General features: G+C 42.2%; 1 protein-coding gene across 1 annotated transcript in view; it reads left to right on the top strand.

The window, feature by feature from the left end:
- TMC5 (transmembrane channel like 5) overlaps positions 1-22749 on the top strand; it is a 68412-nt gene that overhangs the window by 9495 nt on the left and 36168 nt on the right. Inside the window, exons 2-5 of the mRNA XM_066576252.1 lie at positions 14594-14729; positions 17523-17692; positions 18982-19074; positions 20602-20718. Coding sequence (XP_066432349.1) covers positions 14662-14729; positions 17523-17692; positions 18982-19074; positions 20602-20718 — 448 coding nt within the window. The 5' untranslated portion in view covers positions 14594-14661. The remainder of the gene's footprint in view (positions 1-14593; positions 14730-17522; positions 17693-18981; positions 19075-20601; positions 20719-22749) is intronic.

Here is a 22749-nt window from a genome sequence, read left to right on the forward strand (position 1 = left end):
CAGAATGTTTCTATCGTGGCTTTCGAGAAGAAGAGATCAGTGATTCCAGGGCAGGACACTGTAAAAACACATCTACTTATGGATTGTGATGTGCTTATTGCACTTAGATTATAAAGGAAAAAGGAAAGTCCTCCAAATCCTTGAAATTAACATAATAAATTAGTGAAAAGAGGATTTCCTATTCTGAGAACTGTTGTATTAGCTGAGCTTCCTCAAACTTATAATGGAACTGGGATATTAATGTAACTAATTACTCCAGCTCTGGTTCTTAGCAGAAAGCTGATTTTGCCAGAGAAAGCAATGGACTGCCAGACATTTCGCCAATGCTTTCTGCAGTCATCTTTACCCCCCAGCATGGAAGGCTGAGTCAACCATGAGCAAGCTATCAGGGATTGAACCTGCAACCTTCAGGTCAAGAGCAAGAGCTTAAGACTGCTGCCCTAACACTCTATGCCACATGAGGCTCTTACATGGTGCTACACGAGGCTCTTATTACATGGCATCCATGTAATATAAGGATGTCTTAAATCCACCAGAATGGAAGTCACTTGTACAGACCAGGTCTCTGTTCTGACTTATACAGGGGCTCTGAGTGGGAGATCACCCATATTAATGTCCATATACAACCATTAAGGCAAATGGACAGAGGTTGTCTTCATGAAACAACCCATTAGCTTTCCAATAGGCTTTAAAACAAGAACATGACTTTTCATTATTTCTCTGATTGCACTGACTGGGTGTTCAATAGAGAAGAAGCAAGACAGGACAACCGCATTTCTGCAGCCTACCCGGTGTTAATGTGAGGAACAGAGATGAGTGATAAGGCAGTTACTCGAGCGAGCATCGCTCTTCTCGAGTAACTGCATTCTTGTCCGAGCAGGCTCGGGGTGGCGGGGGGAGATCTCTTTCTTCCCCCCCCCCCACGCTACCCCCTGCTCAATTACGCCGACCCCCCCCCCCCCCCCCCCGAGCCTGCTTGGACGAGAATTCAGTTACTCGAGAAGAGCGATGCTTGCTCGAGTAACTGCCTTATCCGAGCGTGCTCGCTCATCTCTAGTGAGGAAGTACAATGGCGACAGGTGTCTTCCCCTGACAAAACGGTGAAATCGCCATTTACGTAAATACCACACTTACCTACTTTTGCTATACTTACTCTCTCAGCTTTGTTTCCTTGGAAAAGCACAAATGCAAAAGATTCCTTATTGGGAGAAGACTTAGGCCACCTTTACACGGGCGATGGGAGAGTGCGAGAAGATTGTGAAACCCATAATTTTCAATGACTTTATTCCCATGTGCGATGTTTCCTGTCATATAATGTTACGAGATTTGGAAATTGCCGCATGCCCTATCTTTCTGCGTATTGCCATTTTTTTCTCACCCATCTTTCCTTCTGGAGCTCCCGATTTATCGCATCGCAGCACACAAACTTCCAATGTACGTTCAATGCGTTTTTCACATTAGCAACTGCTGTTGTAGTCTATCGTGCGAGAAAAATGTACAAGAAAAATCTCAGGCTGCAGCGATGCAATGCAAGATTATCTTTCAGGAAAAAGCATCGCTGACGCTCAAACATCGCATGAGCAAATATGTGATATCCCTGCGAGTTTTTCACAGTGATATCACACTCGCCTATGTGAAGTAAGCCTAAGGCCGCTTTCGCACGGGCAAGAAAATCACGTGACACTTGAGCGATGTGAGAGTACGAGAAAATGCAGAATTATGAAACCCGTGACTTTCAATGACTTCATTCCCATGTGCGATATTTCCTGTCCTATCTTTGCCCTAAATTGATCATGCAAAACACAGAGAATAAAACTCACTGATTTTAATGGGTACCCTCACTTTATGCGATTTTGCATTCAATTTTGGTGTGCATGAAATTTTTTTTTAGCACATTTGCGCAACCAAGGCATGACAGGAGTCTATGGGGGTTCGCAAAGGTGCACCCATACACACAAAATCACGCACTGAACTGCGCAATTTCTCTGTGTTAATTGAAAACACCGGGGACTAATTAGGCTGCGCGCCAGTTCAGTCACGGGTTGTGTCCCACACAGATATGAACAGACCCACCAGCCCAAAAAGATACAGTAAAATACGTGGTTACGTATACGTTAGTGCTCCATTCACAACGCTATTGCATTACACTAATATATATATATATATATATATATATATATTTATGGGCGCCTACACTTGTCTGCAGGAGCCATGAGGGTGGTTTCACACGGGTGCGTTTCATGTATGACTACCTTGCGATTGCGATATAGATGGAACTCCTATATGAGAGGAACACATATATTTGAATCTTTTTATTGACATGAGTGATTTTTCTCTCGGACCGATGGTCCACGACGGAGGAATCACTGCATGTCCTATTTTTGAACAATTCTTGTTTAAGAATCTCCCATTATTCCCTATGGCAGGCAAAAAAATTGCGCTCATACGTAAATGCGAGTGCAATGCGATTTTTCTATTTATTTTTACTATTGAAAAAGCGTGCTTTTCATGTGCCTGAAAACCTCAAGTGCAGCAATGTGATGCGTCCTTCTCACAAAACGAATCGCACTCACAGGTTTAAGATTGCCACTTTCGGACTAACATCTTACCCGCCCGTATGAAAGCACCCTTATTCTGAGTCATCGATACAGCTGAAATCCTCTTTAATCGCTCCTCCTATCTTGACCTACTCTGTCTTGTATCTCAATAGATTCCATAGCTCTAGTAAATATTTACCCAGGCCTCTGAATAGGATTCTGGGCACGTCTTTCATTGACATAGTAAATAAATAGGGAAGAGATATTAAGTGACCCATGTACAGTAATGCCTTGTATGGGAAATGCTGATTGTGTGATAGTACTTCTAATTCCAGGAGGATTTCACTGTTTGTCCTGCTGATATTGTCACTTCAACTGATTGTTTAACCCTTGCTAGTTACGTGTTGCAGTGTTACAAATGAAATCAGGCACTTTGCCAACAATCACCTAATAGCTGAATAATAAGAACGACAGTTCAACAACCCCATTAGGCGACCATACATGATACAATTTCTTGGAGTCAAGAATGCCAAATTGTGCAAGTTTTCTACACAAAAGCATTTGATAAATCTTCCCCTTATTCCATTATGTTATAGAATGTATGTGTGTTAATAATCCCTTTTCAAGGGATAGTTCCATCACAGCCAGTCATGGCTAAGATCGGAATTACCATCTGAAGGCTATGTTCACCCATGGTCAGGATTGCAGACATAGCCAAACTGGGTGTTATATGCTGTCATATTACCCAGTGGAGCAGGAATGGCATTTTATGTCTCCTCATTCACTACTCTCCTTAAGGAGAAAAAAAAGTGTTCCTGACCCACATCACAGGCCTCTCGTTAGCCATGCCAAGGGGCAAACACACCGAAACAGCTGTCTGTGTATGGATTCTGATGTGGCTTTCAATTCCCAGTCATTGTTACAGGGCTTGTATAAAGAGCCTAACATTGACTTGCAGGAATGCTGCCTTCTGATACGTGGAACTGCAGGGGTATTGTTCCATTTTCCTTATTTGCATTTTACCCAGAGGAGCATGCATGGCCTTATAAGTCTCCTTACTCACTCACCTTCTAGGTGCTCTCCTTAAGGAGAAAAGATAGCATTCCTTACCCATGCTGTTTCTGTAACGCCCATAAAAGTGAATGGGAGTAATGGAAGCTACTGTAGGCTATTTCATTAACTTCTGAGATGTTGTAACAGCGTAGCTGACCATGCTAGAATGGATTAGATCCGACGAGGCATGTGAGGGTCTCATGATATATTAACAGTGTATGGTTGGCCTAAAGGGCATTTCCACCTTTCAGCATCACTTCATATTTAGGCCCAGCATTCTTTGCGGATTAATTTTTTTATAGAAATGATAATATTTGTCTGCTTGCAGCCAAAATTGGAGGGGAGGGGGTTACTATTGTGTTAATGCATTGAGTATAAACCATTGATTTCCCCCAATGGTGGTTACAGACAGTCATAATTACTGGGGCGATTTCTCTTCGTACAAAACGCACGGCAGCTGTTTATTACAGCTGACACCTGGCGGCAATAACTGCAATCAGCTGTGTGGCTGATCGGTGCTATTAACCCTTTAAATGCCCCAAGATCCCAGGGAGCCCCAGGGCTGTCTTAGCAGACTGCCTATGAAGCCATCTCTGTAGTGTGGCTTGATAGATTTCCTGCCCGATCGCAGTATGATATAATTAAGGTAAAAAAACAAAGCCTTTTGCCATATTTACAATAAAAGAATCTAAATAATAAAACAAAAATACATATTTGGTATCACTGTGTCCATAAAAGTCCGATCTATTAAAGTAACGCATTATTTACCCCGCACGGTGAACGTCGTCCGAAAAAAATAAAGAACGTCGGAAATGCACTTTTTTTGGTCACCCTCTCTTCTAGAAAAAATGCAATAAAAAGCGATCAAAAAGTCGCATCTATTCTAAAATAGTAGAAAATAATTTAAAAAAATTAAATGTTTTTGAAAAAAAAAATGAAAGTAGTACAGAAAAAAAAAACTATACGAGTTTGGTATCATAGAAATCGTACTGACCCATAGAATAAAGTTATCATGTCATTTTTGTTGCAGTTTGTGCGCCGTAGAAACAAGACGCACCGAAAGATGGTGGAATGTCTTTTTTTTTTTTGTCATTTTACTGCAGTTTGAATTTTTAAAAGTTTTTCAGTACATTTTATGGTACATTGAAAAATACAACTCGCCCCTTAAAAATCGAGCCCTCATACATCTACATCAACGGATAAATAAAGGAGTTACGATTTTTTTAAAGGGGGGAGGAAAAAGCAAAAATGAAAAAAAAGGCAGCGTCATTAAGGGGTTAACTATATTTATGTTTAAGATATAAACCTTTGTATCAGAAACAACTCTAAAGATACAAGAATAAATCAATTAGTACATGAATTTCAGCTTATTATTTTTAAAAACCTACTATTTGAGGGTAGGCTTCACTTTAAGGAATAGAATTTCATCATTATACTGTATGCCTGGCTGTAGTTATATAGTGAGAATGCCATTCCAACCATGCCCCAGGATTCATCCTTGTTTGGGCAGTTTCAGCTTTGCCAACTTTACTCATCTTTCGTGGACCACACCTGCATCTTAATTCTCTTGTAATTCTCTGGTATTGATGGGAATGAAACATGAATGGGGATTTTGCATATTTTGATCATGAATGTCTTGTTAGGCAAGAGTTACATAGTGACTTCTATCTATGATCACTTTTTGTCAGAACTGATGATAAGCAGATCACAATGAGTCACACTGCTGGGGTAATCGCCTGTAATCTGTGGGGAAAGCAGGCAACAAATATGTTGCGCCACCACCAGGAAAATGAAGTATGACACATTGACCTTTAAATTCAATTGGCAGTTCTTGTTATGTATGGAAACATTGGGTTTTCCAGTGAGGCTCTTTGAGGAGTTGTTCTCTACTTTGGTTAATTGTAGGAGGTCCGGAATAAGGGACTCCCCTCTATTAACTCAGAATGCCCTAAAAGGGTATTTAAACTGAGAATTCTTAACCAGACAATCCATTTAACATCTGATGAATAGACATTGATTGTGCAGTTCTATATAGATCTTGGCTAGTCAATAAATCCTCATGGACACACAATTAGAAATTATACAAATTGTATAAAAACTAGTAGAAAGGTCATCACAGGACCGCGACTGCAATATATTTATATATAAATATGTGTATACCCTAAATGATCACTGCATTAGGGACACCTATTTAGTAACCAGTTGGTCCACCTTTTCAGGTGATCACGGCTTTCAGATGTTGGCAAGCAGATTCCACAAGGTGGCAAACATCCTTTTGCTCAACTCAACCCATTCCTACTATAGCAACTCCACCGTTTGGTGCACATTTTGTGGGAGTAGATCTCACAGCTTTTTCCATCATATCCCAAACTTGTTCAATGAGGTTACAATGTGGCGTGTTTGGGGACCAAGGCAATGGGAAGAATTTATTGTCATGTTCCTCCAACCACTCCCCAGTGATCCAAGTTTTATGACACAGAGCACTGTCCTGTTGAAAGATGGCACTGTGGTCAGGGAAGACTTTCTGAAGATATAGGTGCAAATGATCAACTAACATGTGCCTGTAGCTATCAACAGGATTGTGGTATGATGACCAACAGTCCTAGGCCATGCCAGGAAAATGCTCCCCAGACCATGAAACCTAAACTACTGACCCATTGAACCTAAATTATGCACCCATGGGATGTGGCTTCATACTTCTTATGCCAGGTGTAGACCCGACCATCAGTATGATTCACCAGGAAATGAGACTTGGCACGCCAGATGACCTTATGCCAAGTTTCCAAGGTCCACCATCATCTTTCCTGGATCTATACGAGGCATTGTTGGCAATGACGCATAGTCATCAGGAGTACCCTTATTGGTCTTTGGCTATTGAACCCCAGTTAACACAAGGTACACAATATATGGTCATTGTAGAAATTTGTATCACTTTTCTGCTGTTATACTGGTGGATCAGTTGGTCCACTGTGGTACATCATTTCAGAAATACGGATGTGCCAACTGATGCTTGCCTCTAGGGTCAAACACACTTGGCCTGCCGCTGTATGATTTGTCAGATATTTGTCTATGGTTCAACCAGTCGTGGTACATTCTTGACACTGTGGTTAGAGAACACTCAACAAGTATGATTGTTTCAAAAATACTGGCACCACACCTCTTGGCATCAACTAACCAGCCGCGGTTATTGTCAATCAAGTCATTATATTTACCCACGACTGCCAAATGTTGCCTTCTGCTGCATAAAGGAGAGGTTAGCACTTTATCTGAGAGCATATTGTGATGCGTCCATCACGTAGTACTGCGTTACTGATCACAAGGTGTCATGAGCATGTCATGTCATGCAAAGGCATTAGCTGTTTCGAAAACAACGTGGAGGTTCCTTTGCGTCTTGCCCCACTGGCCTACTTTTGTAGACATTAGCGAAATAAATCAAATTAAAATATTTCCTGATAAACAACATTCCAACAAAGTTTGTTGTATAGGGCAGACCACTGAAAAATAAACCTGACACCACGCACTTATCATAGAATCATAGACTGGTAGAGTTGGAAGGGACCCCAGCCCCCTGCTCAGTGCAGGATACACTAAAGTATGCCAGACAGATGTCTGTCCAGCCTCTGTTTGAACACTTCCATTGAAGGAGAACTCACCACTTCCTGTGGTAACCTGTTCCACTCATTGATCACCCTCACTGTCAGAAAGTTTTTTTCTAATATTTAATTTGTATCTCTTCCCTTTCAGTTGCATCTCATTGCTTCTAGTCTTTTTATGACAGCTGTTTAAAAGAAAATCTATGTTGCCCATTGCAACCAATCACAGCACATCTTTCATTTTAACTCAGCAGTATAAGAAATGAAAGTTGCACTGTGATTGGTTGTTATGGGTAACAAAGTCAAAATTTCTTTTAGACAACTTTCATAATAGTGTGGTGGCAGGCTACTTTTTCATGGCCCACCCAGTAGATGCTATGGTGATGCTGAGTGTGTGTGAGGCATAGCATGTAGTTACATAATGCATCCGCATGAGAGCTGCATGTATATATATTAGATACATATACTGTTCGGTACCATGTATATACAGCTTGTTTGACTGACAGCTATTTATCCCGACCCTCCCAAACATATGAACACATGCTTTGGCTGAGCATTTATGTGTTTTCCATGGGGAGAGTGGAAAAAGCTGTAACCAGACAGTTCTGTCGGTGACTTATTTACAGGGGTACCAAAAGGATCCATGCTGAAAATCAACAGGCCCGATCCTTCTTTCCCCCGATGTCTTCTGTCAGGGAAAATTTGAGAGGCCGTCATACACATGCAACAGTGGGTTCGGATGACTTTTCATTAAAGTGTATAGGGGCCTTTTAGACTGAGGCATCACATAGTAGGCAAACAATATAACAATACTTAGTGTGACAGGCCAGAAAATAGATACCAAGGAACAATACCAAATTTAGAATTGGAGGTGAAGATGGGTTGAAGCTAAAGAGAAAACCAGGACAGAGAATTAAGGAATCTTTACAAGGTCTGACAATCAGGCCCATAATGCCTGACAACCATCCCAATGACTATAGTTCCTGTGCTTACACAAGAGCGATAGTCATTCAAATGAATGGAGGTGTAGCGGGTTGGTGATCTTTCTGGCCCACCTGTCTCCATTTACAGTAAGCAGGAGTCGCTCATAGATTGAATGACTCCTCTTTACATTGAGCGAGAAGCTGTTCATCAGTTGTTATGTTTCAGTGCGCTGAAATGCTGAAAACAAAGGTTTGGTACCGTGTTAGCCAGTAGGGAAAATGTGATTGTTCCCAGCAAGAGAAACCATGTAATCTTGTAGATATGATACCTTTTAATGGCTAACAATAATACATGATGTACTAGCAAGCCTCCAAACCAACGATTCTTCTTCAGGCTTAAATGGACTAGATCCGAAGAGGCATGAATATTTATACACACTTATGACACACATACTTAAGACGAGGCACAGACATGGATGTGATTGGTTTGCACTTAAAGGAATACAGCAACAGAAACATAGACATTTTTAACTAGATACTGATAAGGGGGTGAAAGTTTTATAGTCCCTGAATTACTGTTGGGGGGGGGGGGGGGTCGCCAGGCCAGGAATACTGCAACAGAAACACAAACATTTTTAACTAGACACTGATAGGGGAGTGAAAGTTCATGGTCCCTGAATAACTGTTGGGGGGGGGGGGTCACCAGGCCAGAAGTGTTATCTGTGCTATACAATTCTCATATCTCCCATTCACGCATAAATCCTCGTGAATAATTTAACTCTCTATTGAACGTATCAAAAGTTGTTATCAATTTATATAGGCCCATGTAAAGGTACCTTAAGTCAGGAATGAATAAGTCAGACTTTGGAGGCAACAGTGAAGCTCAAGCACCAAATGCCTAAATAAAGTGGGTTTTAAAATTAACTTCAATGATTACACACATGTTTTCATAGTCACATAATACGAGCATGAGAGTGTTGGCAGATAAGCAACTTATGATGGAAGTATTTTAAAAAGGTAAAATCACGGAGATGAGAGAAAAAATGTACAAAGACATAACTCACAGAAAGAGAAGCCAAATATGCATCACCTGATACAGCAAGGCAGGCTCAATTACCATATCCCCAACTAGTATGCAGAAAGCCAGACTGCAATATAAAGGAGCTAAATGTTCAGTGCAGACTAATATGCAGCCACTCACCTCAACCCAAGATTAGGGGAGGGGTGACTGCAGACAACATAGTCTGCACATGTGAACTGATACCAAGGATGCCAGCCATAGATAAGTGCGACACACCATACAAGAATACAACCCATACTGGCAATTCACTAATAGCTAAATAACATCACAGAGGTGAGAGAAAAAAGAAGCCAAATATGCATCATGTGATACTGCAGTGCAGGTTCAATCACCATATCCCCTAGTAGTATGCAGAAAGCCAGATTGCAATATTTCTGCATGCTACTAGGGTATATGGTGATTGAGCCTGACCTGCAGTTTATCAGGTGATACATATTTGGCTTCTGTTTCTGTAGTTTAAAAAGATAAAAACCCTGAAAGTCATTGAGTTGGTTTGCGTGAACGGTTATAACCCTTTCCAATCCACTGTCTGACGTCTGAAGACATTATGATTTAAGGCTGTACAGCTCCAATGTTGGAGGACGTCCGTCGGGGTTCTCTTGCTGTATATTGCTAGCCTCTCAGCTGTCGGAGCCTATCCAACGTGTCACCTCATGCAGTACTGGCTTTAGCCAGCATGTAGCGCCGTTGTATAACGGCAGAAAAAGAGTAAGCCCCCTAGGAAAACCAGGATACAAATTGGATTGGAAAGGGTTAATGTAATTCGGGATTATGAAAATCTTTAATTTGTCATCTATTAGTCTATAATGAAAAGCCTTCCTTTATCCTGAGATTACGGAAAACACAAATGTTCAGGTACATTTACATTCTCTCACAGTGTGCCCTTGCTGAGACATCATTGCCAAAAGGAAGTGTTGTGAAAATAAAAGAATAGTCAATAGAGCGAACTGTACTAGATGTTATCATATACTGGCGCCGTAACATTATACATTGAAGAGCAACTTAATATGGTTTAATTTTTGCTTCACTATATTAATAAAAGTAATTTACAAGTTTATGGAAAGGTCTTGTTCGCAAAGGCGACCCTACCCCTAATATAAGCTCTAGCTGCATTCCCAGAAAAAAAACGAATACTTACCTAGAAGGCTCGGTCCTCCTGCTGCTGTCCGGAGCTTCACCATACGTCCTGCAGTCCTCATTCACCCACAGAAGATCACTTCCTGGTTACGGGATTCAAAAATCCCGCCTCCAAGAAAAGATGGCTCTGGTTTGTCCCTCAGCCAATCAATGCAACGCTCGACCAATGCAAGTGTTGTAATTGGTTCATCCAGCACTGCATTGATTGGCTGTGTGAATGAATCCTAAAGGAGTCGTCAGATGAAATGAAGTTATCCAACCGCTGGGACCTTCATCGATCAGGAGAAGCTCTCTGAATGAATGGCGTGGCGAGCAAGCATGTGCACCACCGCTCCATTCATTTCAATGGGGCTACCAGAAAAAGACGAGTACAGGTGCTTGGCCGACATTAGTAGTCGATGTCAAGAATATAAAACAAACCAGACGAGTCCTTTCTTCTACATATCCTCCCTGAACAATGATTGAATTTATCGGCCATCTACTTATGTCAACACGTTGAGCGCAAGTTCAATAAATGACGTTTTGGCAGAAGTTTCTTAGCATGGCCCTGTGACTCATTAGAGGAATCGGTGAATTAACTTTGTAGCTAAGACACTTTCCAAATAAATAAGAATTGTATTTCTTCCTGGTAAAGCACCGCGCAGACTTGTGTACTTCCTGTCTGTGGCAGATTAGAACGTTATGTAAACGTCTTGCTTGCCCTTGCATTGCTGTTACCCGCTGAACTGTTCTGTGTTGACTTGTACATCTTATACATGATAGACATTTATAATAGCACTCCAAGAGGTCATGTTTTACAGATGTGCTATCGGTGGAACTTACAGAAGTGAGACAAGTATCAATACTATAGCAGTATTCAGCTGGGCCAGTTTTGTCCTCTTTTCTTCAATTTTTACAAATCTGCTTAAAAAATATCCTAGTGTCACAAAATCACTACTTTTTATGCATTTTTTATTAAAAAAATGGTAGCAAGAAGTCTATGGATAACAATACAACCCGAAGTTCACATTTTTAGTATGTATTTTTTTAAATTCAAGGGGTTGTCCCGCGCCGAAACGGGTTTTTTTTTTTCAATAGGCCCCCCGTTCGGCGCGAGACAAACACAAGGGATGGGTTAAAAAAAAAAACAGTTTAGTACTTACCCGAATCCCCGCTCTGCGGCGACTTCTTTCTTACCTTAGCAAGATGGCCGCCGGGATCTTCATCCACGATGCACTGCGGGTCTTCTCCCATGGTGCACCGTGGGCTCTGTGCGGTCCATTGCCGATTCCAGCCTCCTGATTGGCTGGAATCGGCACACGTGACAGGGCGGAGCTACGAGGACCAGCTCTCCGGCACGAGCGGGCCCATTCACCAGGGAGAAGACCGGACTGCGCAAGCGCATCTAATCGGGCGATTAGACGCTGAAACTAGACGGCACCATGGAGACGAGGACGCCAGCAACGGAACAGGTAAGTGAATAACTTCTGTATGGCTCATAATTAATGCACAATGTACATTACAAAGTGCATTAATATGGCCATACAGAAGTGCTGAACCCCACTTTCTTTCGCGGGACAACCCCTTTAATTTCAGTCTGATCCCATTCGCTGCCTGACTGTGCATCATTCTTCATCATGAGCCTTGTGTGGTGCAGAGTGTAAGCTCTCGCCTACGACCTGAAGGTTGCAAGGTCGATCCCCGCATGAATCAGGTAGCCGGCTCAGGGTTGACTCATCCTTCCGAGGTCGGTAAAATGAGAACCCAGCTTGGTGGGGGGTAATAAGTAATAATTACCTGAAAGCACTGCGGAATAAGTTGGCGCTATACAAATACCATGATTTGATTTGATTTGATCAATTCCTGTTGTATCTGCAGTAAATCCGTTTTGTTTTTAGCTTTGAAGTCAACGGGTAACAAGCTCAAAAACGGATACAACCTGATGTTATTTAGCCATCAGCTTTTCAACCAGTTTAGATCAGTTGCAGTTTACATCATTGTGTGGCAGCCAGGCACCTGTCCGATGGCAGACGTCCACACAGTCAACCCTAAGAGGCCTTTAAGAATATATTCCAAATGGCGGAATCCCTAGTCCATGGGGAGAGCGTTTTAGGGGAAGCTCGCAGGTGAAGATAACCGCGGTCATAAGCAGAATACAAGAAAAGTAAAAAAACCCTGCACTACTATTGCAATATGGATAATTAATAAAAGTCAAGTAAGGATCCCTTAACCCCTTTAGTGGCAGGTTTATTATTACCAGCCACTGAAGGGGTTAATCTCCGGGGCTTGCTGCGCTGAGTATGTAGTAAAAACCCTGGAAGATTTCAGATGATAGTTCAGTGCTCTGCACATTTCAGCACTAGAGCTGTCCACGGAAATCTTCTGGGGTTTAAAGGGGTTGTCCCGCACCGAAACGTTTTTTTTTTTTTTTTCAATAGCCCCCCCGTTCGGCGTGAGACAAACCCGATGCAGGGGTTTAAAAAAAAAACTGCATAGTACTTACCCGAATCCCCGCGCTCCGGTGACTTCTTACCTTGCGAAGATGGCCGCCGGGATCTTCACCCACGGTGGACCGCAGGTCTTCTCCCATGGTGCACCGTGGGCTCTGTGCGGTCCATTGCCGATTCCAGCCTCCTGATTGGCTGGAATCGGCACACGTGACGGGGCGGAGCTACGAGGAGCAGATCTCCAGCACGAGCGGCCCCATTCAGAAGGGAGAAGACCGGACTGCGCAAGCGCGTCTAATCGGGAGATTAGACGCTGACATTAGACGGCACCATGGAGACGAGGACGCTAGCAACGGAACAGGTAAGTGAATAACTTCTGTATGGCTCATAATTAATGCACGATGTATATTACAAAGTGCATTAATATGGCCATACAGAAGTGTATAACCCCACTTGCTTTCGCGGGACACCCCTTTAACTGAATGGTTAGTGCAGCAAGCCCTGGAGATTTCCCGAGCATGCCACTGAAGGGGTTAAGAGTAATGGAACTTACTTAGTAGAGGAGTCCTATGTGGAAGTAGGACTCCTCTATATCTAGGTTGGTCCTCAGTAAACCAAGCCAGGTCCTGGAGAGTCTCAGTAAAGGCTGGTTTATTGGTACACACAAATGGAATGTAGCATGCAACACGTTTTAAGGGATGCTTAAGAAAGAGGGTTTAACCCTTGAAAAGCGTTGCATGCTACATTCTATTTACCTATGTTTTGTGCCTTTATTCGTGTGTGTACCAATAAACCAGACTTTACTGAAACTCTCCAGGACCTGGCTTGGTTTACTGAGGACCAACCTAGATATAGAGGAGTCCTACTTCCACATAGGACTCCTCTACTAATGAAGCTCTATTACTCTTATGGTATCCTTACTTGACTCTAATTAATTATCCAAATTGCGATAGTAGCCCAAGATTTTTTTTTACTTTTCTTGTATTAGGCTTCTGAATGGTGCTCTCTTAGGATTCTTGTTGCCAGCCTCATAAAAATCTCTGCCTGTGCGCAAATGCACCACTACTAGAAGGAGGATATAAATCAGGGTTTGGGGGCTACTCAGCAGGGGCATGTTATGCAACCCTAATTTTCAGCACCTCACACTATGCACCAGTGATCTTCCTGGACACAGGTCCGGATGAACAGGAAACTGATGCAGAGCAAGAAGTGTTGGTCGACAAGTTTGCATCATATGGGTGGCCAGTTACAGGATGGAGGAGCAGCACTGTACCAAAATTGAAAAAATAAGATTGCATATATTTCTTCAATTTGCAAAAGTTTGTGTATGCTTTTACTACAGATGTATCAGATGTTCACAGCATACCCATGGAATCTTAGGTCCCCTTTCACAATCCACCATCATCCAGTACTCTCAACCACCAGCCCCTCCAGGAATTGTACTTCTGTTACTCAACTCCAGACTGATGTTTTCCCTCCTGGTTTAATAACGGACTATAGTGCCCAAAATGTTGCTTGGATATACTGTGAACATCTGATACATCTGTTATGAAAGGGTTCACAAACTTTTGCAAATTCAATAAATGTGTAGTCCTAATCTTTGAACTTTGGTTATTACTTTATATCATACTAATAAGGCTGAGGAATGCAGGTTATATTATAGTATTTTATGACTTTACATGGCATAGCTTTCATTATACTGTCAATGAGAAGTCTGAGGAATCTTGTGTGCGTCTCACTGGGTGGGTATAAACGTGACACCTACATGATGTGGATTATTTGTGTTGTAAAACTGAGGCTGAATTGACTTAATAAGATTACTTATTCTACTTCTTTTTTCCAGAATAACATGGTAGAGAATATTTTAGGAAGGTGATATCAGAAGTGCAGAACATAAGGAGTGACATCATCATGGCATACAATGATGGGTTCAGCAACCCTGCTTACCATGACTCAGAGACGCTGGAGATTGACCGAGGGTATGGCAGTATTAATTAAACACATTTTATTACATTTTTATAATTTGTTTTGCTTATCATTTACTTTACTTCAAGTTGCTTACAGTATATAGCACCGACATACACTGGGTACTATTGTACCTTGTCACCACCAGAAGCTAGGGGTTTGACAGGGCTTGCATGGAGGAACGCCCCTGTCACGCCCCTAGCTCCCGATTGGCTGAATTCCTGAATGTCCTAGAAGCGTGTGTATTGATTTTGTGCCTGTGCTGGAGGGTTAGGGTTCGTTTTCCTCTTAGGCTTACATTATTAGCTGTAAATGCAGGAACCTTTACAGCTATAAATGTAAGCCTAATAGGAAATCAAACCTTAACCCTCCAGCACAGGCACAAAATCAATACACATGCTGCAGCTGCCCCTGCCACTTTTTTGCAGCCACTGTGCTGGGTGTCAGCTCCGTCCCGGCCGCTGATTGCCCGAATCACTCACTGTTGTGGTCTGCTTTTCCTCTGCTTCAGCCACTGCCTCTGCTGGCGCTGCCACCACTCCCACTCTTGCCGCGGTCCTCCTGCCGTCTCAGAACGGCACTTGGGGGATTCAACACGCCGCCGCTCCCAGCCTCGCCACTGTCCTCCGGTGCCTCTGCCTCTACCGCCACTCCCAGCCTCGCCGCTGTCTTCCTGCCATCTTAGAATGGCACTGGCCGTTGTCCTCCCGGGCCGCTGCTCTCAGCCTCGCCGCTGTTTTCTTGCCGTGTCAGAACGGCACTTGGGGGACTAAACACCCCCCCAGCCAATCCGGAACTTGGTGGCGTTACTATATATATATTTTTTTTACAGCTGCTACCTTGCCATCACCCCCAGCTTCCGGTGGTGACAAGGTACAATAGTACCCATACTCTGCAGTGCCATACAGAGGATATAATCATATATATCAGTTCTGGTCCTCAGTGGGGTACACAATCTAATTTTCCTATTTCATATAATAAGTATAATTTAATATGAAGCCAATTAACCTGTCAGTGTTTTTAAAGTGTGAAAGGAAACCAGAGAATCCAAAGGAAACCTACACAAACTTGCGGAGAACTTTACACAATGAATGGTCACTTTATTACAGACACCAGCCCTTTCACAATGGGAACTTCCCTGTATGGAAATTAGACCTGTGACTCTGGAGTGTAACATAAAATCAAGTGACAAGTTTTCCGTAACTCACATTCAGCATGTATCCACATTAGAATGGTAAAATCGAGCAATCTGAGTGACTTCCAATAAGACCTGGTCATCGATAATAAACTAACCAGAGCCAGGATTTCATACATTGCCAATCTTGTGGGGTTTTATTGTGCAGTGTTGTGGAGAGTATATTGAAAATGGTGTAACCGGTGAAAGATATCTAGCGAAAGGGGATCTTGTGGACATAAACAAGACCACCATGAAAGCGGTCAGAGGAGGATGTCAAGAATTGTTCTGATGAACAGGTGGTGCAAGGTGAAGCAAATTGCAGCCAAATACAATGCTGTTGCTCTAGCTAACATGTTCAAATGGACAACCAGGTTGCGTGTCACTGCTGTCTAAGAGAAACAGTAAGTCAAGGCTCCGGTGGGCAAAGCAGTGCAAAAATTGGATCACTGAGCAGTGGAAAAACATTGTCTCATCACATAAATGCAGATTTCTGCTGCACCGTGTTTCTTGGAGGGTCAGCATTTGGTGCAAGCAGCATGAATCGATGAACCCTTCCTGTCTTCTGTGCAGAGCATGTCAGTACCTTCATCTAATTTATGGCAATTCCAAGAAACTTTTCTATCCACATGGGCCAATATTTCTGCAGAACATTTTCTACACCTAGTAGAACCTATGCCCTGATGAATTCCTGTAGTTCTAAAAGCCAAAGGAGCACCAACATGCTACTAGATGGGTGTCTCCTATAAAGTGGCTCTTTAGTGTATTCCTTGTAGTTGTTATCTTTGCTTGGATTCAAGCTCAGGACCCTGGTGCTAGAAGGCAGTAGTGATAACCCTTGAGCCATTTTACGATCTAAAACAGCACATTTTGACCACTTATTACCCTTGGTCACCCTCAATCTGAAATTTTTGATTTTTTTTTTTGTTGTCGTCAGGTACATGTCGTCCACATGGCTGGCTAATCCCAAGATTAGCGGTCACAGGCGGATTTGCTGCGGTGAAATTCCGGATGGAATTTCCGCGGCAAATCCGCCCTGTGTGAACCCAGCCTTAGTGCTTTTACCCAATAGCGTTTTTTTAATGCTGCGATATCACTCCTTTTTTTTTTTTTTACTGCAAATGGCAATGAGATTTTCTAATGTTACAATCGCATGGCACAAAAATTGCAAGTTTGTGCGATGCAATTTTAACATTAGAAAATCTCATTGACATTTGCAGTAAAAAAAAAAAAGCAGTGATATCGCAGCATTAAAAAATGCTATTGGGTAAAAGCCATTAGGTTTGATAAAATTGTTCTTGACCAACATGCAACATTATTAACCCCTTAATGCTCCATTTCACTCCACTTAGAATTTTTAAAATGTTTTTCAGTACATTATACGGTACATTAAATAGTATCATTGAAAAATACAATTCGTGCTGCAAAAAGCAACATCAATGGTTAACTAAAAGAGCTTGAAAAGTAGGGAGGAAAAACTGATAAAAAAAAAGGTCAAGTCCTTAAGGGGTTAATAATACCTATAGCCTTAACCTGACATACAGTATTTAGATGTTAATTAATGGATGGGAATTTGGACTTGACGTGATATCATTATGTGGTTAGTAACAGCATTTTTCTTAACCCCAAACAGGCCTTCCTACCGGCAGCAATCATCCTTCCACAGCAACCCATATGACGATGATGATGTCAGTTACCCGGTACAAGGGGGAGACTGGAGGGGAAGTCGGTTAGACGTGGATTATAATCTACATATACCCAGGCACCCTCCATCAGAAGATGAGCCGTACAACATTGGGCGCCGTAAGTACAAAATCTCTATTCCCTTTTGGGAATTTTGGGTTTACAGAGTATTATGTAAATCACCAGGACTGCAGGGGATCAACTGCGGCAAAACGGTATGTTAATAATGCTGGTTTACCAAGTTTGTCGTTGGGCTTTGTGTTAAAGAAGTGGTCCTAGAAATGTGGTGCAGCTTTTAAAGGTTGGTTTTCAAACACAAAATGTATCTAATCTTTGAGAAGCGCAGCAAAAACAGCAAGTGTGAACTTGGCCTAAAGCCGGTTTATTAATCATCAGAATACAGGCTGCCACTAACCGCTCCATGATCTATGATGTTTCTTCATATTTTAGATCACACATGTTGGGGAGGGGGCTCGGGAGCCGAGCCGACTCCTCACCCGACAGCTGTTTTAAACAGCTGATAGGGGGCCGCATTGACCACGATTGGAGGTAGACCTGATCACGGCTGTTTAACAGCAGCTGGTTGGATGGGAGGAAGGGGGTCTCCTCCCGGGACCCCATAATAAGCTACTGGCAAAAGTACAGTATAATATATTGCAATATATAACTTGAGCTTGCTCTGCAAAAAGAAAGGGCTACACACAGTCCCATCAACGAAAAAATAAAAAAATGTATGGGTCTCCAAATATGGCAACATAAAGCTTTTTTTATGTAAAGCACTTTTACGTTTTTTTTTTTTAGAATTAGCAAAACTATATAAAATTGATATCTCTATAATTGTACAGAGTAATGTGAACGTGTCCTTTTCACTGCACTTTTCATGTGTTTTAGCTCACTTACAAATTTTCTAAAATTATACAATACATTTTATGGTAGATTAAATGGTTCTATTGAAAAATACAGCTTGTCCCCCCCCCCTCCCCCCCAAAAAGACAAGCCTTCATATGGCTACGTTGACAGAAAAATGAAAAAAGGTTATGGATCTTGAGGGGCAGGAATGAAAAAAATGAAAATGTCTAATTTATCCACCACGATGAAGCTGCTGTAGTAAAAAGAAAGCTGTGCTGTGATTGGTTGCTATGAGCAAAAAACAGTTGGAAACTGTTGGGTCATGAAGAGTATGTGTGCCAAGTTTGGTTGAACTTCATGAAGGCACATAGGAGGCTAGGAAGAACAAAAACATGTTTTCACTATAATACTGTATGATCGCTATAAATATATATGGAAGATTTAAATCGGTTATAAGGTTAAATATTAATATTATGATAATAAACACAAATTTCCACAAGTTTTGCATTGGTTGTACCCTGAAGTAGGTTCTTAATAATATTTAATTTTTTCCCCCCTAGATAATCCTTCATTTCAACCTGACTGGGGTGCTAGGTCTTCTTACCTTGATCCAGAGCAGGATTCAGATAGTGCAATTGATGTTTCAGAAGGAGGTATGTATACTGATGTCTTATTGGACTACTATATACTGTATAAGAAAGAAACAGTTATCAGTAGGTGGCGCTCCAGAGGAGATGTTATAGTGATCGAGAAAAGGAAGGTTGTAATAGTAGGACTTACCCGACGTAACCGGATCAACCCCTGGCTGGGGGTGCCGGTACGTCACAGTCCAGGAGAGCTTGTAGAGCTAGCGTCTGGCAGGACGCTAGAAAATTAACCAATCAGGTGCAGAATCCTTTCGGGAGAGCGTCATGGTATATCCAGTAGGCGCATGCACACCAGAAAATGAAAATAGACAATAGGACAAGTAAAATGATCCAGCGCTCCAAAGTGTAATGGATGGGAATGAAATGATAAGCAAATATGCCAGATGTAACTTACTTCGCAGGGGTGCCTGGTCCCCGGGGACCCTGATCCCAGATGGCGTGTAGTTCCACAGGCGTCAGTGGAGAGGTTCAAATAGAGAACTAACTACTTTATTAATAACAATGCGACGCGTTTCGGCTTTACGATGTTCAACCTTTCTCAAGCATGCAAGGAATTCATTTTGTAATCTGGTAATCTGTTAGATGTACAGTTCAACCATGCTAATATGGAACTTATAATGAATTTTTGCTAATGTAGTCCCTATTCAAAATATAGATCAAAACACTTCAGCTTACCATTGTAGTCTGGAATCACCTGATGACAAAGGAGGACATTTACTTAACATTTACACTACTTTACTTGCACAAAAATTTGCAACCTTTTTTGTGCCACCTTTTCTCTAGATGTCAGTCTCCACAGCTCGCTATATCAAGTACACAGCAAGACATCGGGAATGTGTGGACTGTTCTGTTCATTTATCAGATTCCCATGAAAGTCAAATAGCAAATTTTAGCACCGGCCCCTTAAGTTCATTTAGACACAACGATTATCGCTCAAGGGCTATCTTTTGAGCAATAATCATTGTGTGTAAATGTGCCTATCCTTAACTGTTCTGCTGTTCTGCTGAATTTCAGTTCTGCCTGAAATCCATTGTGCAGCAGAACAGCTGATAAGCAGGACCACATGCTGTGCTCTGCCCAGGGAGAGCTGATTACAGCTGATTACATTGCCCCATGGCAGATCAAAGGGAATGTAATCAGGGAACAGCGGGTGGTGTGTTTTCTGAATACAGCTCCCTGTGGCTCACATGCTACTAATTGGTACTAATAGGCATTAGTACCAAGTAGAAGTTTATGCAAAATAATCGCTCAAAAGCCATCTTTTGAGCGATCATCTTTGTAGTGTTAATGCACCCTTACCCATTGCTCGTGGGTAAGGACAGGCAGCTTTCAGGCATGACATAGTCAGTAAACTGGCTGAGGCTGAGACAGGCAGAGTTCAGGAACGCTGGATATATAGGAAGAAGGTCAAAACACAAAGCAACCAGGATACAGAAACACCTTTACTAGAACACTTTACTTATCATATTATATGTTAAACATAAGATTTCTTTTCACAATGTACTTTTAATTTTGTTTTTGTGTTTTATTAAGTGATGCAGAGACAATCAATGCGGCAATCTGCAGTTCCAGAGCATGCTCTCAGGCATGCATCCATTACGGGAGTAGCCACCTCCCTGCAGAAACAGATAGTGTATGGCAACAAACAAGGTGAGTAGTTATGACAGGTAGACTTGTGGGAATAATGGAAATAAAGATACTCACCAGGACTATTTATACAATTAATTAAGGGGGTTTTCTACAATTTAGCTAGGCCATCAATATCAGATTGGTTTGGGTCTAAGTCCATGCAATCCTCCAATTAACGAATTGAATGAGTGGTTGCACTCACTGGAGACCCTCAGTGAGCTGGAGGGGACTGAGCTGCAGGACAAAGCTCAGGTGCTACAAAATGTAGAGAACTGTACCTGATAAATAATGGAGGGGACGCAACACATGGCTTAGCATCATGGACTGTTCAGGAGCTGAAAGTGGGTTGCTAGAAATCAGACCCATTCGCCTATCCTAAGGCTTGGCCATCAATATCAATGTCCTGGAAAACCCCTGTACAAGTGTTTTTTTTCCCGGGATTCATCATTGGGAGTGCACTAAATGACCTGCACTAAAGGAACTGCAAATGAGCAGAAAGCACAGGAATGTTATTCCTTATCAGTACTGTGTGTAAAGCCTGGTTTAGACACAACGATCTTTTGAGCGATTTTTGTTGATAATCGTGTGCTTTTTACCGTGCAAACATTGAGTGATCACCTTCTGCTCCGAGCGGTGGATGCAGAAGACAAGCAGGGTCGCTTGTCTTCTGCATCCATCTGTTCTCTGCTCAGAGTGCCCAGCTCTTATACAGCCAAGCATTCCGAGTGGGGGATGCAGAAGACAAGCCGGGCGGCCCGGCTTGTCTTCTGCATCCAGATGTTCTCTGCTCGGAGCACCCGGCTGTTATACAGCCAAGCGGGGGATGAAGAACACAGCTGGACAGCTGTGTTCTTCATACCTAGCCTGTGTTCAGGGAGAGGGATACAGCTGAAACAATAGTATCAGTTGTATCCCGCTGTGAATTCCTGATAACTGATCGCTGATCTTTCAGCATGCTAAAAGATCAGCAACGGCTTAACGAAAACTGCACGATGATCCGGGATTCATCATTGGGAGTGCACTAAATGACCGGCACTAAAGGAACTGCAAATGAGCTGAAAGCACACGAATGTTATTCCTTATCAGTACTGTGTGTAAAGCCTAGATTAGACAACGATTATCGCTCAAAAAATGGCTTTTGAGCAATCATTTTGAATAAACTTCTACTTGGCACTAATGCCTATTAGTACCAAGTAGCAATGTATGAGCAGGGAACTGTAATCAGGGAACAGACCTCCTGCTGTTTCCTGATTACTTTTGCTTTGATCTGCTAGCGGGGCTGACACTTGAGAACAGCTGAGACAATGTAATCAGCTGTAATCAGCTCTCTGCAGGCAGAGCACAGTGTGAGGTCCTGCTTATCAGCTGTTCAGCTGAAGGATGGATTTCAAGCAGAACTGAAGTCCATCGTTCGGCAGAAAACTGAAAGATGGGCACATTTACACACAACGATTATCGCTCAAAAGACTACTTTTATGCAAATTTTGAGCGATAATCGTTGCGTCTAAATGGGCCTTAACTTACTCAGATGCTATAGGGTGTGAATGCAGTGCTTGTTATTGAGGCCTTTTTAAATCAGTACAGCTGCTGTTGTTAAAGGGGTTATATGGAACTCAATATTGATAACCTATTCTTAGGATGGGTCATCCATAACAGTTTGGTGGGCACCTTATTGCCCAGAACTAAATTTTCAACACAAAAATAAGCACGTGTTGACTGTCAAGGCCCGGCTGTCCAGCGCATTTACTACAATGTTTGAAGCTAAAGCACAACATTTCTTATGTGTTCTTCTCTATTAAAGTGGTATTCCAGGCATTTAACCACCTTTAGTACTGATCACCTATCCTCAGGTTAGGTCATCAGTAGTTGATTGGTGAGGCTCTGCTGCTTGGGACCCCCAGCGATCGCCTGATCTCATCTTTTGAAACGGGGCCAGATATCCACATTGAGGTCAGAGATAGGAGTGCTATAGAAGGTATAGCTTTAATTTAATTTCAAAGGGAGCAAAGTCTTCAATTACACTTGCAGCTCAGATCCTGGGGTCGGAAGTAT

The sequence above is a fragment of the Eleutherodactylus coqui genome, chromosome 8 (assembly GCF_035609145.1).
Source record: "Eleutherodactylus coqui strain aEleCoq1 chromosome 8, aEleCoq1.hap1, whole genome shotgun sequence".
NCBI lineage: Eukaryota > Metazoa > Chordata > Amphibia > Anura > Eleutherodactylidae > Eleutherodactylus > Eleutherodactylus coqui.